We start from the raw sequence: 13,635 nt of genomic DNA, 5'->3' as shown, positions 1-13,635 counted from the left end.
TAAAATAACTAGAAATCATTAGATTTGTGGCACTAAAATATTGAACTGGTCAATTTGTAATATCTAGAATTTTTTGTCTCGTTGAACTAATAATAAACCCCTCTACGCCGTTAAAATAACAGGAGATCATAAATTTGTGCTATTTATCCCATAATATGGTTACCACAGCAACCCATCAGACGCTCGGAGCTCAGCAGGCTGCGCCGAAAGCTCTGGAACTGTGAACGCAATCACGCCGCGCGCGCTGGACCGAGCAGGGACGCCGTTGCTGCGGTTGGAAGTTTCTGGAAAGTTCGCTGAAAAGCGATATAAATGGGTCGCGAGGACCCATTATACCCAAATAGTGTGCGCGCGCTCTCGATTACCGACGGTGACTGGACTGACACGTACTAGCGGGTTTGTTTATTTGTTTATTTGACCTGAACACACCGTTCGGCGTAAGGACCGGAGTCCAGGATGGCTGCCGTGGGCTTTGATGTGGGGTTTCAGAATTGCTGTATTACTGTGGTCAAAAGCGGAGGAATCGAGACCGTGTCCAATGAATTTACAGACAGATGCACGCCGTAAGTGGATGCTATGCTTGCTAATTGTATAAAGAGATAAAGCTTTCATTTCATGTATCTTCAGTGTATCAGATGAATATTTACACTCCATATGTGAATATCCACCTAAACTGAAAGTCAAGTACAAGACTACTTGATAAGTTGCATGTTTCCTCATTTTAATACACTTGTCAATGTTATTGACGTTCCAAAACATCTGAAACATGATGTACATGTGAGCTAAAATCTCTCTTATACCTCTGAACTTTTTTTTTGTTTTAGTGCTGTTGTGTCATTTAATTCAAAGAACAGGAGCATTGGTAATGCTGCAAAAAACCAGGTGGGCATTCCTGTTCTCATCTGTGATGATGATTATGAATGAAGCAAAAGTGTGTTATATTACCATTCATATTTTATACTTGTTCTAGATGATAACCAATACTGTGAGCACAGTCTCTCATTTTAAGAGACTACATGGCAGATTGTTTCAGGATCATTCTGTGCAAGCAGAGAAGGCTAGTTTACCATATGACCTGGTACCACTAAATGATGGGAAGGTTGGAGTCAAGGTAAACACTGTTCATAGTCCCATAAAGGATCATTTGAAATGTAGATGGGTTTGTTTAGTAGTACATTAGAATTACATAACGTGCTCACAAATCTCATCTGTAGTGAATGGGGCCGTCAGATTGAGAGTCCAAACATATTATAAAATCATCACAATAATCCACTAGTAATTGACACCACTCCAGTTCATCAATTAATGTCTTATAAAAGTAAAAAAAAATATGTGTGTTTGTAATAAATCCATCATTAAAATGTTTTTTTTTTTAAACATCAAACTTTTGCATCCAGGTAAAATATGCGTCCTTTATCCATAATTATGCTTTCTCCAGGGAAATGCTGACTCATCTGAATCAGGACATAAATATGCACAGATCAAGAAAACAATTCGAAATGGTGGATTTTGTTGTGAGAGGACGAGAGATGAAATTTTTCATTGGAGGAATCATTATTAAATGAATTATGGACTTGTATTTTGTCCAGAAGTGAAGGTTTAAAGTTAAAACACCTTAATGGTGGATTTGTATTTTCCAAACAAACAGATTTTCACTTCACAAGTCATTCATTGATGGACTGGAGTTGTGTGGATTATTGTGATGTTTTTATCAGCTGTTTGGACTCTAATGCTGACGGCACCTATTCACTGAAGAGGATCTATTGGAGGGGATGTAAATTTCTCCATATCTGTTCTGATGAAGAGACAGACTCATCTACAGTACATATTGGATGGTCCGACAGTGAATGTTTTCTTTTTCTTTTTGGGTGAACTGTCATGTTGTTGTTTTTTTATTAAAGAATAAGATTGTGACTTTCATTGTCTTGATTAGGTCATGTACCTTGACCAGGAGCACCATTTCCACATTGAGCAGGTCACGGCTATGTTGTTGACCAAACTGAAAGACGTTGCAGAAGCTAATCTGCAGAGGAAAGTGGTGGAGTGTGTCATCTCTGTACGTCTTTGCACTGAAGCTGTGAATATTTCAAGAAATAATTTATTTTCATGATATTTAATGGATACCAGGGGCATGTACCAGAAATAGAGGCTTTTAGTTAATTAGAAATTCTCCTAAAATTATTTATAGTGCTAATAATGTATTACAGTCATTTTTATTCTTGTCATCATGATATTTTAGAGAAAAGGCCTTGCTTTATTTTCATACAGCAGTAACCTTTTTAATTTGGACAAAAATCACAAAAGTGCAAGCCACCAATCCGATGGTTTGTTTGTTTGTGTCATTTCTTTGGCCATACAAATGATTTTGTCACGTATAGATCCCCTCATTCTTCACTGATTCAGAAAGGAGGTCTGTTCTGGATGCTGCCAAGATTGCCGGCTTGAACTGCCTGAAGCTAATGAATGACAGCACTGCAGGTATCTTTTGAATTAATGAAACTCACAACAACAGTGCCTTTGCCACATCCGAAGCAATGTTGACTGTCATTTATCATTCCAGTGGCGTTAAACTATGGCATATACAAGGAAGATCTTCCACGCTGTGATGAGAATCCAAAGATTGTGGCATTTGTGGACATGGGCCACTCAGCTCTCCAGGTGTCTGTTTGTGCTTTCAACAAAGGCAAACTTAAGGTGAGTCTCAGTCAAAGTCAGACGCTTGTGTAGATCCCCAACTTTGCATTTTCACATGTCAGTGAATGCTCTGTATTTTTCAGGTGCTGTCGACCGCCTTTGATCCTTATTTGGGAGGGAAAAACTTTGATCAGAGGCTGGTGGAATACTTCTGTGCTGATTTTAAGTCTAGGTACAAGATGGATGTGAAGTCCAAGGCTCGAGCTATGTTGCGATTGACACAAGAATGTGAGAAACTCAAGAAACTGATGAGCAGCAACTCCACAGACATTCTCCTCAACATTGAATGTTTAATGGATGATAAAGACATATGTGGGAAAATGAACAGGTATGTGACTAGTGTTATTTAGAACTATGAATCATTAATGCACAATATATCTGTACCATATCAGTTATTGGCTGATACAAGAGGAGTTTTGTAAAAAAAAAAAAAAATTCTTGTAGCATTTTAAACAATTGATTTTGTTATATTTGTAATTTATTTTTTTTTAAAAGTCATGAATTTTAATATCAGCTTTTTATCGGTTATCGGTTTAACAATACTATGCCTAACGAACATATATCAGCTTATCAGAATTAGTGTTTTACATGTAAACTACCAAATTTCACAAAGAATATTTTTTCATACTTTGTGATGTTTTGATGTTTGAAGAATTTTGAACTAATTTTTATTTTATTTAAATAAAATAGCATATAATGTTAATATCTGCTATTTATCGGTTACCAGACATGAACATATTTATCATCTTATATAATTCTTAATATCAGTGCATCCCTACTTTGATAGTACATTCATTAACCCATTTAATCCCAAATTTTTCCCAGAAATGAAAATATCCAAATGATGTGCCATTAGTAACCCTTTGAAATAATCAATAATTTTTATTTATTTATTTATTTTTACCTTTTTTTGGAAAAGTGTGTGAAAAATTGTGTTTTATGTGTTTTACAATTCAACCATCAAACGCATTTCTAAATTGTTAAATTTTTGTAAAATATAACATCAAATTTTTATATTAGTGCTAACAGTATTACAGCATCAATATTGTAAATTTTTTTGTAACATTTGAATTTTTCATTTAGTGCAATATTTTGTCATTGCAACATTTTAGTGCAATTTTCACTAACAACTGCAATTGGATTTATATTTTATACCTACGTTCACTGTTATCCCACCAGTCACTATTGTGACCATCAACATGTTTACTCATTGTATAACCACACTCAACAAAACTGAATATATGTGAATTCATATATTAATACTAGACACCCTAAAGATAATGTGTACCAAAATTCTTTGTCATATCTTTATTTTAACATACTTTACTAGCCTTTCATTTTGGAGCTTTGATGCAGTTATCATCTTCTCAAGGTGCAAACAGGAATTAAACTGCTCTGGTCATGTGACAATTTGCACTAATCATGTGAAACTGCACATATTTAATTGAGACCCTTTATTTTTTCCATATTTGCAGGAAGTGCACTAAAACATCAGCCAGTAAGGTTTTTGGAGCTTTATAAATGAAAACCTTTTTTTACTGTTACTATTGTAACTGGTGGGATTAAATGGGTTAAGCTGCTATTATTATATTATTATATATTATAAATAATCAAATATTAATAAACTGCATAATATTCATGTTATATTGGGAGCTGCCTTTTCCACTTAATTTAAGTAATGCACATCAACACAAGCTTGTATTCTAATGTTTTATTGTGGTTTTCCCAACCCCCTAATAATGAAATTTAAGAGTCCTCGCTTATGTTTTTTAACATGCCTAAATTCTCATCTTAATTGGATATCACATATCTTAATTGTAGACAACACATGTCATATTTGCAGCTAAATGTATGTCTGTATCGATGACATTACAGAACTGCAATTGGGCTACTTAAAGGTGCTATAGAATGCATTGATACAATATTTTAAATTGTTCTCTGATATCTACATAGAAGGTATGTGGCTTAGGTAAGGGCAAAAATTCTCCAGAAATGGTTTTACATGTGCATTTGCAACCCTAGGATTTCTCCTTAGAATGAAACGGTCTGTTATGGGCTTATTTGGAAGGGTCATGAATAATAATGTTGAGCTCTGCTCTGATTGGCTGTTTCACAGTGCTGCTCATTTCAGTAGCTCTCAGCAGTAAGGAAACACAGGGAGGAAAATATATATTTCAATACTTTCTCTCGCAGTTATATCGTCGGGTAATTATACTGTATATAAAAGCGGGCATCAGGGAGCCGCTATTAATATGTGGGGCACTGAAACTGCTTTTAAATGCACAATCGCTTTTTACTTTTACATTCGCGATCGCACGTACTCTGTTTATACTATGGAGCGGCAGCACTTACCACACATTTTACAAGATCAGATGCTTGTCAGTGGTGCTCAGGATCTGTGAATCATTCACCATCCTCCTCAGTCATCTCTCCTTACTCTGTTTATGTGGTAAGTGAAATCTTATGTAATGCAATGTAACAGGCTACCACTAGCAAGGAGCTAATCATGTCCCTTTATTGGCTCACGCTATTTTATTAGAACGTGTTATTGGCTTTCCATGCCTTTCTGAATACAGACACCAACCCATCCCTGCACTTCACATCCCCTGCACAGCCTGGAACATAACATTTATTTCCATGATCTGCCATTTTCGCTGTTGTCCCCGCTTGTTTCTTCACAATACCTGCAGAACTTCTGATGATTCGGCTGGCGTCTGGCATAGAACATGGGCTGGTATACGTTATGCAAATGCTGGGGGCGTAACTATTAGTGATCCCGACTGTTACGTCACAGTCGGTGTTATGTTCTGATTTGCCTATTTTTCAGTGGTCTTTTTTATTCACGAGATTTACATAAGGAGGAAACAATGGTGTTTGAGGCTCACGGTATGTCATTTCCATGTAACAGGCTAAGTCACAACTAAATGACTTCCTCTTCCACACAGGGCCAAATTTGAGGAGTTATGTGCCGACCTGGTCGAGAGAGTGATGGTTCCGTTGATGACGGCTGTAGAACAGGCTCAAGTGCGGATTCAGGACATCAGTGCTGTGGAGATTGTAGGGGGAGCCACACGGATCCCTGCTGTAAAGGCCCAGATCAGTAAGTTCTTCAAGAAGGATGTGAGCACTACATTGAATGCAGATGAAGCAGTGGCCAGAGGCTGTGCGTTACAGGTAAGTGGTAACAAACAGCAGAATTTGGATAGTTTAAAGAGGAAGGGTTTAATAATATTCAATCAATTTTCCCCTTTCCAAGTTGAATATGCAACTATAAGTAAACAAATAAAAAAAATAAGTATCATTCCAATGGCATGAATTTGTGGCGGTGCTTTTGGTTGCTTAAGCAGTGATAGACAGTGGGTGTGTCTGGGTAACGTGTGTTTAAAAAAATAAAAATAATAATAATCACTAAGATTATTCTCCCCAAGGCTTTATTTGATCAAAAACACAGAAAAAAACAGCAATATTGTGAGATATTACAATTTGCTATTTTGAAAACAGTAGTGCTGCTGTTTGTATTTTTGTGGAAACTGCGATTAAATTTTTTTCAGGATTCACTGAACAGAAATTTCAAAACAACATTTATTTGAAATAAAATCTTTTGTAAATTAATTTTCTGTTACTTGATCAATTTAATGTTCTTGCTGAAGAAAAATAATTGTAAAAAAAAAACTTACTGCCCCCAAACTTTTGAATGGTCATGTGTCTTGAGGCATGTTGCACACTATATTTTGCAGAATGTGAAAACTGTGAATCTGTACAAAAATAAAATATTGATTGCATGAAAAATTAATGTGTTGTATAATGTTTTTCCATAGTGTGCCATGCTCTCTCCTGCATTCAGAGTGCGAGACTTCGCCATCACAGATGCTATCCCATTCCCTGTTTCTCTGTCCTGGACCAGTGAAGCAGATGAAGGCAAATCGTAAGCTCAGCTCGCTAGCTACTGTACTTTATATCAGAACCAAGCCCAGGGAAACGTGCTACTGTTTTCATCTTATTTGGTTTAATACTATCTACGTACATAGACTGTACGCTGCATCTCCCATACTAATGCATCTCTTACTTGTCCATACCTTCCAGCTGTTACGAGATATTTGGCAGGAGTCATCCCTTTCCATCAGCCAAAATGATCACGTTTTACAGGAGCAAGCCTTTTATTCTGGAATCGTTTTATTCAGATTTGACATCACTGCCCTTTCCTGAATCGAAGATCGGTGAGAATCAAGGGGTTTCCCTTCAGGCCATAGTGGTGTTTATATTGTGGCATACTGATGATACTGATATCATATTTTGAATGTGAATTAACGCTGTGTGTAAAATGCTTCCACAGCTGAATATAAAGTCCAGAACGTTCAACCTCAGGAGAATGGAGAAAAAGCAAAGGTGAAAGTAAAAGTTCAAGTAAACACCAGTGGTATAGTCAGCGTGAGCTCAGCTACTATGGTCCTGAGGGTCAGCTCAAACGAATCTGAAACCACAGAAATAAATGAGATTTGCAGTCATGACGGCTCTGATGATATTGACATAGAGGTGGGTACCACATTGTGCCTGTTTCATAATCATGAGTGTACTAACAGTGAAAGCTAATTAATGTGTCATGTAATTCTTGTCATCTTTTTGTTGATATTTTCTTTCCTAGACATTATTCAGTCATTAACAAAGGGATGTTGTATAAAATATTGAATTGATTTTTTTTATAAGTAAAATGGTTATACAAGTAAACGTCAAGAAAAAGTCAATAAAGCTTATTTTCATAATAATACATAATATTTAAATTTTATCTAAAGACTGCTATATAAAAACTATAACTAGTACACAACAGCTCCAAATTAAAGTAAGATTCTGTAACATATGTTTTTGTTGTAAGTATTTTTATTTTTACGTAAAAAAGGTTATATAAGTAAATGTCAAGAAAAACATTCAATACACCTTAGTTTTATACACATTAATACCACAAACATTTTTTTATCTTCAAGGATTGCTATATAAGGACTATAGCTAACACATAACAGTTTCAAATTAATTTTAGGTAAGACTCTGTATTGCATGTTGAAAACCCAGTTTTTAATGTAGAATGGATGTCAGGGAAAACAGTGAAAATAGAGCTTACTTTTACACATTCATACCTTAAACATAATTTATAACTATCACACAACAGTTTCAAATACATTTTAGGAAAGACTCTAATATATTTTGCATACCATGTTTTGTTATAGTTTTTTCTGTCTCAGATGTTATTCAGTTTACTATTCCCTTTTTTTTTGCTTTACGAGTAAATTAGGAAAAACAGTCAATAGAGCTTAGTTTTACACACATTCATATCTCAAACATTTATTTATTTATTTTAAATAAGGACTGCTATATATGGACTAAAACTCACACACGACAGCTTCAAACACATTTAAGGCATGAGTTTGCAAAATATGACGCTAACCAGGAAAGTCTCTTCAACTAATGCAGCCACGTACTTCAATTTACCAAAAAATCGAAAACCGCTATTCTAAAAAACCATTAGAAATTCCAGAGGGAACCCAACTGAATTAGCTTTCCAGGGTGCTCTACAAATTGGCATCATTACTGAACAGCTGTATTCAAGCTTTTAGTGATGAAATGGGGGTGGGGATAAAAAAAATAAATAAAAATTGCTTATAATACTGTAGCTTGGCTAACATATGCAGTTCTCATAGTTATGCTTTATATGTTGATCACCGGGGTTTCTATGAGGGTGACAGTGGGCAATTGGCTCCTTGTTGTGATGCAGTAACATAATTGTGTAGAAGTGTAACTATCAGCTCCCCGGGACTGTCTTTTCTAGGACAAGATACAGGAGGCAAATATTCAGCTCTCGGTAGACAAAGAAAACCTGCCAAAAGCACAGTGTCCCCCCATGGAAAAAGAGCAGAATCAAACAGATGCACTGAGTGTAAGTGAGCTACAGTACATCTCTCACTTACTGCTTTCTCAATACATTTTGCTTTATACTGTATGTGCATATAATGTTTTTTTTTTTGTTTTGTTTTTTTTATGTAAAAAAAAAACACGTCACATCTTGTTAAATATCTTAATATGTATTTCTTCAGTTTGACTGACTGTTGTACCATTATGCTAATAGACACTCTGTTCTTCACAGATGAATGGAGAAGTAAACAATCACCCCCCTGATGCTAAAAAAGCCAAGATGAAGGTCAAACATGTTGTTTTGCCCATTGAGGAGACATTTACCCAGCAGTTAGCAAAGGATCGCATCAGCACTTACATGGAGCAGGAGGTACTGTTGACTAAACGTTTGATTAACTTCAGGGTCTAAAAGTGTGAAAATCTGGCATTTAAATCAATTTAAGGACTTAAAGTAAGACATTTTTATATTTCTTGAATATTTCTCGCTAATCGAATTAAAAAAACACATGCACTAGTACCATTCAAAGCTTTGGTATTGGTTAGAGCTGTTTTTTATATTTTTGAAAAAAGCCTCTAATGCCCACCTTTAGACTATTCATTTGACCAAAAATACAGTAAAAACAGTAATATTGTGAAATAATATTAAAATTTCAAATGTAATTTATTCCCGTTGACATTACTCAAGTCATTACTCCAGTCTTTAGAATCACGTCACATGATCCTTCAGAAATCATTCTAGTAAATTATTTGATGCTCAAGAAACATTTTTTATTATCAATTTCAGGATTATTTGATTAACAGAAAGTTTGAAGAACAGTGTTCATTTGAAATACAAATCCATTGTAACATTATAAATGTATTTACTGCCACTTGTTACAATAATAATCACATTTATAATTCAGTAAGCTGTATTAAATTAAAAAACAAATCTAAACAAAAGCACTTTTACTAGTGGTCTCAGACTTTTAGATCCCACTGTACATGTAACAGTCGTTTTAGTGATGAAAGCTAAAGAAACACAGCTGTCTTTTAAGTATGAGATTGTTTCAGTAAATCACAAATGATGATTCAAAAGCTGTGATAGATATTTTGTTAGCCTTAGAAGTGTGATTTTGGTATCTTGACAGTACATGAAGCCATAAACATGAATAAAGACATTCTGGTAGATTTTTTTTTGAACATCAAAGCTATTCAAAAAGCCATCAGTCATTCTCACCATCTGGCGCTCACTTTAATTCCTCTTTTTCTTTCCTGACAGAGCGAAATGATACAGCAAGACTGCCAGGAGAAAGAGCATAACAATGCTAAAAATGCAGTCGAGGAGAATGTCTATTACTACAAACACAAGCTGGAGGGTCTCTATCAGATGTTTATAAATGCTCAAGTAATGTATCTTCCATGCAGCTTCTCCCAGATAACACAGCATTACCTGTAGAGTGACATGGAATCTATTTAGCTCACAGGGACTGTTATCAACAGACTGTGATTTATTCATAGCGTTCGTTAATGTTTTCATGTTTCAGAAGTCTGTTCTTGGTTGCGGAATCTCTGAAGGCCATTTTCAGTTCATGCATAAATGAAACAAACTCTCATTCATTTAAATTAGTTAGTAGTTCACATGAGCTCTGCAGCTGAAAGGATCACAAATCTGAATGACGCAAAAAAACAAATTCTTTTTTCTTCTCTCCAGGACCATCAGGCGTTCTCTGAGCTTTTAAATGGCGCAGAGAACTGGCTGTACGAAGAGGGAGCAGACCAAGATAAGCAGACATACATTGACAAGCTGGAAGAAATACATGTGAGTCATTTGTCCTCAAACACATTCTTGTTTTGTGTTCTCTCAGAGATAACCGGACTCGTATACCACGATAGGTTTAACATGTTGCTCTGTTTGATGTGCGGCCACTGTTTTGTGTTTTAATTGACTCGCGCTGTCTTGACAGCTCGCGGCGTTGGGATGGCATGTGTTTCACTTAAAGGCTAGGAGAGTCATTTGTGTAGCTTTCAAAAGCCCTCTGTTGCACTTTAGGAAGAGCGCTAATTGGTTGCTGTGTACTGCACACCAAACAAATGCATTCATGCTTGCAAACAGTGATGTATTAAAGCCTTTTGTTTTATTCAACAGAAACTGGGTAAGCCTTTGCAAAACAGATACCAGGAGTCCATATGGAGACCTAAAATGTTCGAGGAGCTGTCGGCTAAAATACAAAGCTACAGGACTATTATGGAGGAGTATAAGAATGGAGTAAGAATAAGTTTTCTCTCTCATTTTCTTCATCATATATCACATCTTATTTGGAACAGTCATGCTCTGCAAAGCACTTTACAGCACAGGGAGGCATTATTTTAAATTGTTTTATACATTATAATAGATCTCATGCAGTTACACAGTCAGATTTCAGCCATCAGTCTCTTACAACTGACTATAAATAGTGTCTGCTTTTACATTTATTCATTAAGCAGAAGCTTTTATCCAAAGCGCCGTATAAATGAGGAATGCAACAACACAGCAATTCATCCTAAGACTGTAATATCAGAAGCGCTGCAATACTTTCTTTTAAGTTCCTAAACTGACTAGAAGTGTATTCTCATCAATGGTTGTATGTTGTATTTAACGGAATACTATAGTAAATGTAAATAATTTATCGTCAGTAACTAGGTATGCACATAATGGTATCATTTAATTGTACATGGTCATTTTGCATTTATATTTTTACCTTGCTGTAATCTAATATTCACCAGGGTTATTATAGTTCAGTAAAATTAAAAACAAAAACAAAAAAATTCACTACTTAAAATAAATGTTAGCTGAAATAACATATATTTTAGCCAGTTTCCAAAGCAGCATTTTATTTAGTTTAACTTGATTATTATCGTTAACTAAAACTAAAAATATTAAAAACATTGTTCATTGAAATTAAACTGAAACAAAATTAAATATAAATATTACATTAAAAAAACGGAAAAAAAAAAAAACTTAAGCTAAACAAACAATAGAAATTTTGCCCTGGAAACATAATAAGATAATAAACACTAAAATTACTAACTGGAAATAAATAAAAAATGAAAATGAAAAAAAAAAGAATAAAAATTGCAAAAGCATGTAACAAAATTACTAAAAATGAAAACATTTAAAATGAAAACTGAAGACATTAACAAAAACTATAATAGTATAGAAATAATACTAAAATAGCATTGTTTTAACTTGGGTTTCTAAAATAACTCAAGCTAAAAAGAATACAAAATATACAGACATTTAAAAAAATAACAATAAAAATGAGGAAAATGTGTAAAATACAAAAATAATGATGCTCACTTAATCTTTAAAAAGATAATCAGACAACTCTGTTAAATGTAATCTTTAGCAAATCTCAAAATGAACATCCTTTTTAAAAACTTATTATTTTAGTTTTTAATATTTTATTAATTCATACAAAATCATATAGAATTTTACAAATCCCTGTGAAAAACCATGGTATACTTTAGTAATGGACTTAAGTATACTGTTAGTTTTAAAACCAGTTTAACAACTTAAGTGTTTTAATATATATTGCCAACTTTGTCTCAGAGTGACACATACTGTCATATCGACGCCATGGACATGGACAAGGTCAGAGTGTGTGTTGAAGATACACAAGTGTGGATGACAAACATAAAGGATTCTCAGGATAAACGCACACCTGATCAGGAACCTGCCATACACAGCACTCAGATCAAGGAGAAATTACAGGTAAGGAAAGACTAAAAGCTTCACAAAAGCATTTCACTGGGGTAGACACATCTAAGAATAACCTTTTATGTCCGAGCAGCCACAGGGGGGTGGTGTTAGCTGTCTTTCTATGTCATCACGCAACTTTGAAACGCTTTTAAAAAATCTTTTACTGCGATGCATTTCTCTCTTTAGTAATACAGTTCTAAATATATTTAAACATCTGTAAAATTATTTATCGATTGATTGCTATTTAATTTACAGATTTTAATTTATATTTAAATGAAAATGTTTTTACATCACAAACCAGGATTTTTACAGTAATTCATTTAGTAAGCGTGTTATTAAACCCCATTTGTAATGAATTCAATTATATTTGCATTTGTCTGCAGTAGTATTACATACAGTATATTTTTTTTCTACAATTCTCCAGGCACTCAACAACATTTGTGAGGAGGTAGTTTCCAAACCCAAGCCCAGAGTTGACTCTCCCATGGATGAAAACATTCAACCAGAGCGGCCACACAACAGAAAAAGCCCAGAAGATGTGACTATGGAATACACTGATTTTGTTCAAAATGAAGCCAATAACAGCCATGCCAATATTTAATGGCTTATTATATTGGTAACGCAGTATGGCTGGATTACATATAATGTGGTTGCTGGTGCATTATTCTGTCATATAAACTGACAAATAAAGCTTTTTGTTTATTATATTTGATGTTAATATGCACATATAAAACTTTCTTATGTTCAGAGTAATACGATTTTTGTGCACTTTTAGTTCACCTTCATGTAGCGTCTTGAAATCCTTAAAGTTCCACTGTTTTTCTCCACAGTTTCAGTCTGGTCTCAAAGCTGTCCAAATAAATTCTGACTATCAACGTAGTTCCAAAATCAAAACAAGGCAAATTTTAAAATATACGTAATAAAATGCTTTAATGGCTGTTTTTGATCAAGAGATTAATAGATGTAGATGTAATAACTGTCAACAAAAATACTGAGAGAGCAGCAAAATAACAGCTATCGTATTGACAGTTTTACTGAAAGAAAGTTCATACTAAAACTGTGGCTCTAAACAAAGTGAAAGCTTGCAATGAAACAAGAGCTGCTGCTTTACGCTTGACTGTTCCGCTTTATTTTCGCTGTGCATTCAATAGGATGTCATGTTAAATTCACAATTTATTTATAGCACATACTGACAGCGATATCTGTGCAAGTGGAAACGCACCAGCTGTCTTTGTGAAATTTGTTGATGCAGAGAATTGATGTTTGTTCCTTTGTGTTGTGCTTAACTTTGAAATCACAATAAAATAAACACCTCTAAAACT

The 13,635-nt window shown here is 34.6% G+C and overlaps 1 protein-coding gene across 4 annotated transcripts; it reads left to right on the top strand.

The window, feature by feature from the left end:
• Nucleotides 1-182: 182 nt before the first annotated feature.
• Nucleotides 183-13,623, top strand: hsph1 (heat shock 105/110 protein 1). Of its 4 annotated transcripts, XM_058744596.1 has the most exons (18): nucleotides 183-563; nucleotides 825-882; nucleotides 971-1,111; nucleotides 1,934-2,056; nucleotides 2,379-2,478; nucleotides 2,561-2,694; nucleotides 2,778-3,022; nucleotides 5,640-5,868; nucleotides 6,513-6,619; nucleotides 6,778-6,911; nucleotides 7,028-7,227; nucleotides 8,513-8,620; nucleotides 8,828-8,965; nucleotides 9,854-9,979; nucleotides 10,286-10,393; nucleotides 10,721-10,840; nucleotides 12,164-12,325; nucleotides 12,738-13,623. In XM_058744596.1, exons 1-18 carry the CDS (start codon nucleotides 457-459, stop codon nucleotides 12,912-12,914), a joined length of 2,517 nt encoding a protein of 838 aa, XP_058600579.1. In that variant the 5' UTR covers nucleotides 183-456; the 3' UTR covers nucleotides 12,915-13,623. The 4 variants fall into 4 exon arrangements, with proteins under 4 accessions (XP_058600579.1, XP_058600580.1, XP_058600581.1 ...); XM_058744597.1 differs by lacking the exon at nucleotides 971-1,111; XM_058744598.1 differs by lacking the exons at nucleotides 825-882; nucleotides 971-1,111 and having other exon boundaries at nucleotides 429-563; nucleotides 12,738-13,621.
• The last annotated feature ends 12 nt before the right edge of the window (nucleotides 13,624-13,635 follow it).

This window comes from Onychostoma macrolepis, chromosome 15, assembly GCF_012432095.1.
Source record: "Onychostoma macrolepis isolate SWU-2019 chromosome 15, ASM1243209v1, whole genome shotgun sequence".
NCBI lineage: Eukaryota > Metazoa > Chordata > Actinopteri > Cypriniformes > Cyprinidae > Onychostoma > Onychostoma macrolepis.
Note: the sequence above shows the minus strand (reverse complement) of the source record. Positions and strands in the feature narration are given on the sequence as shown.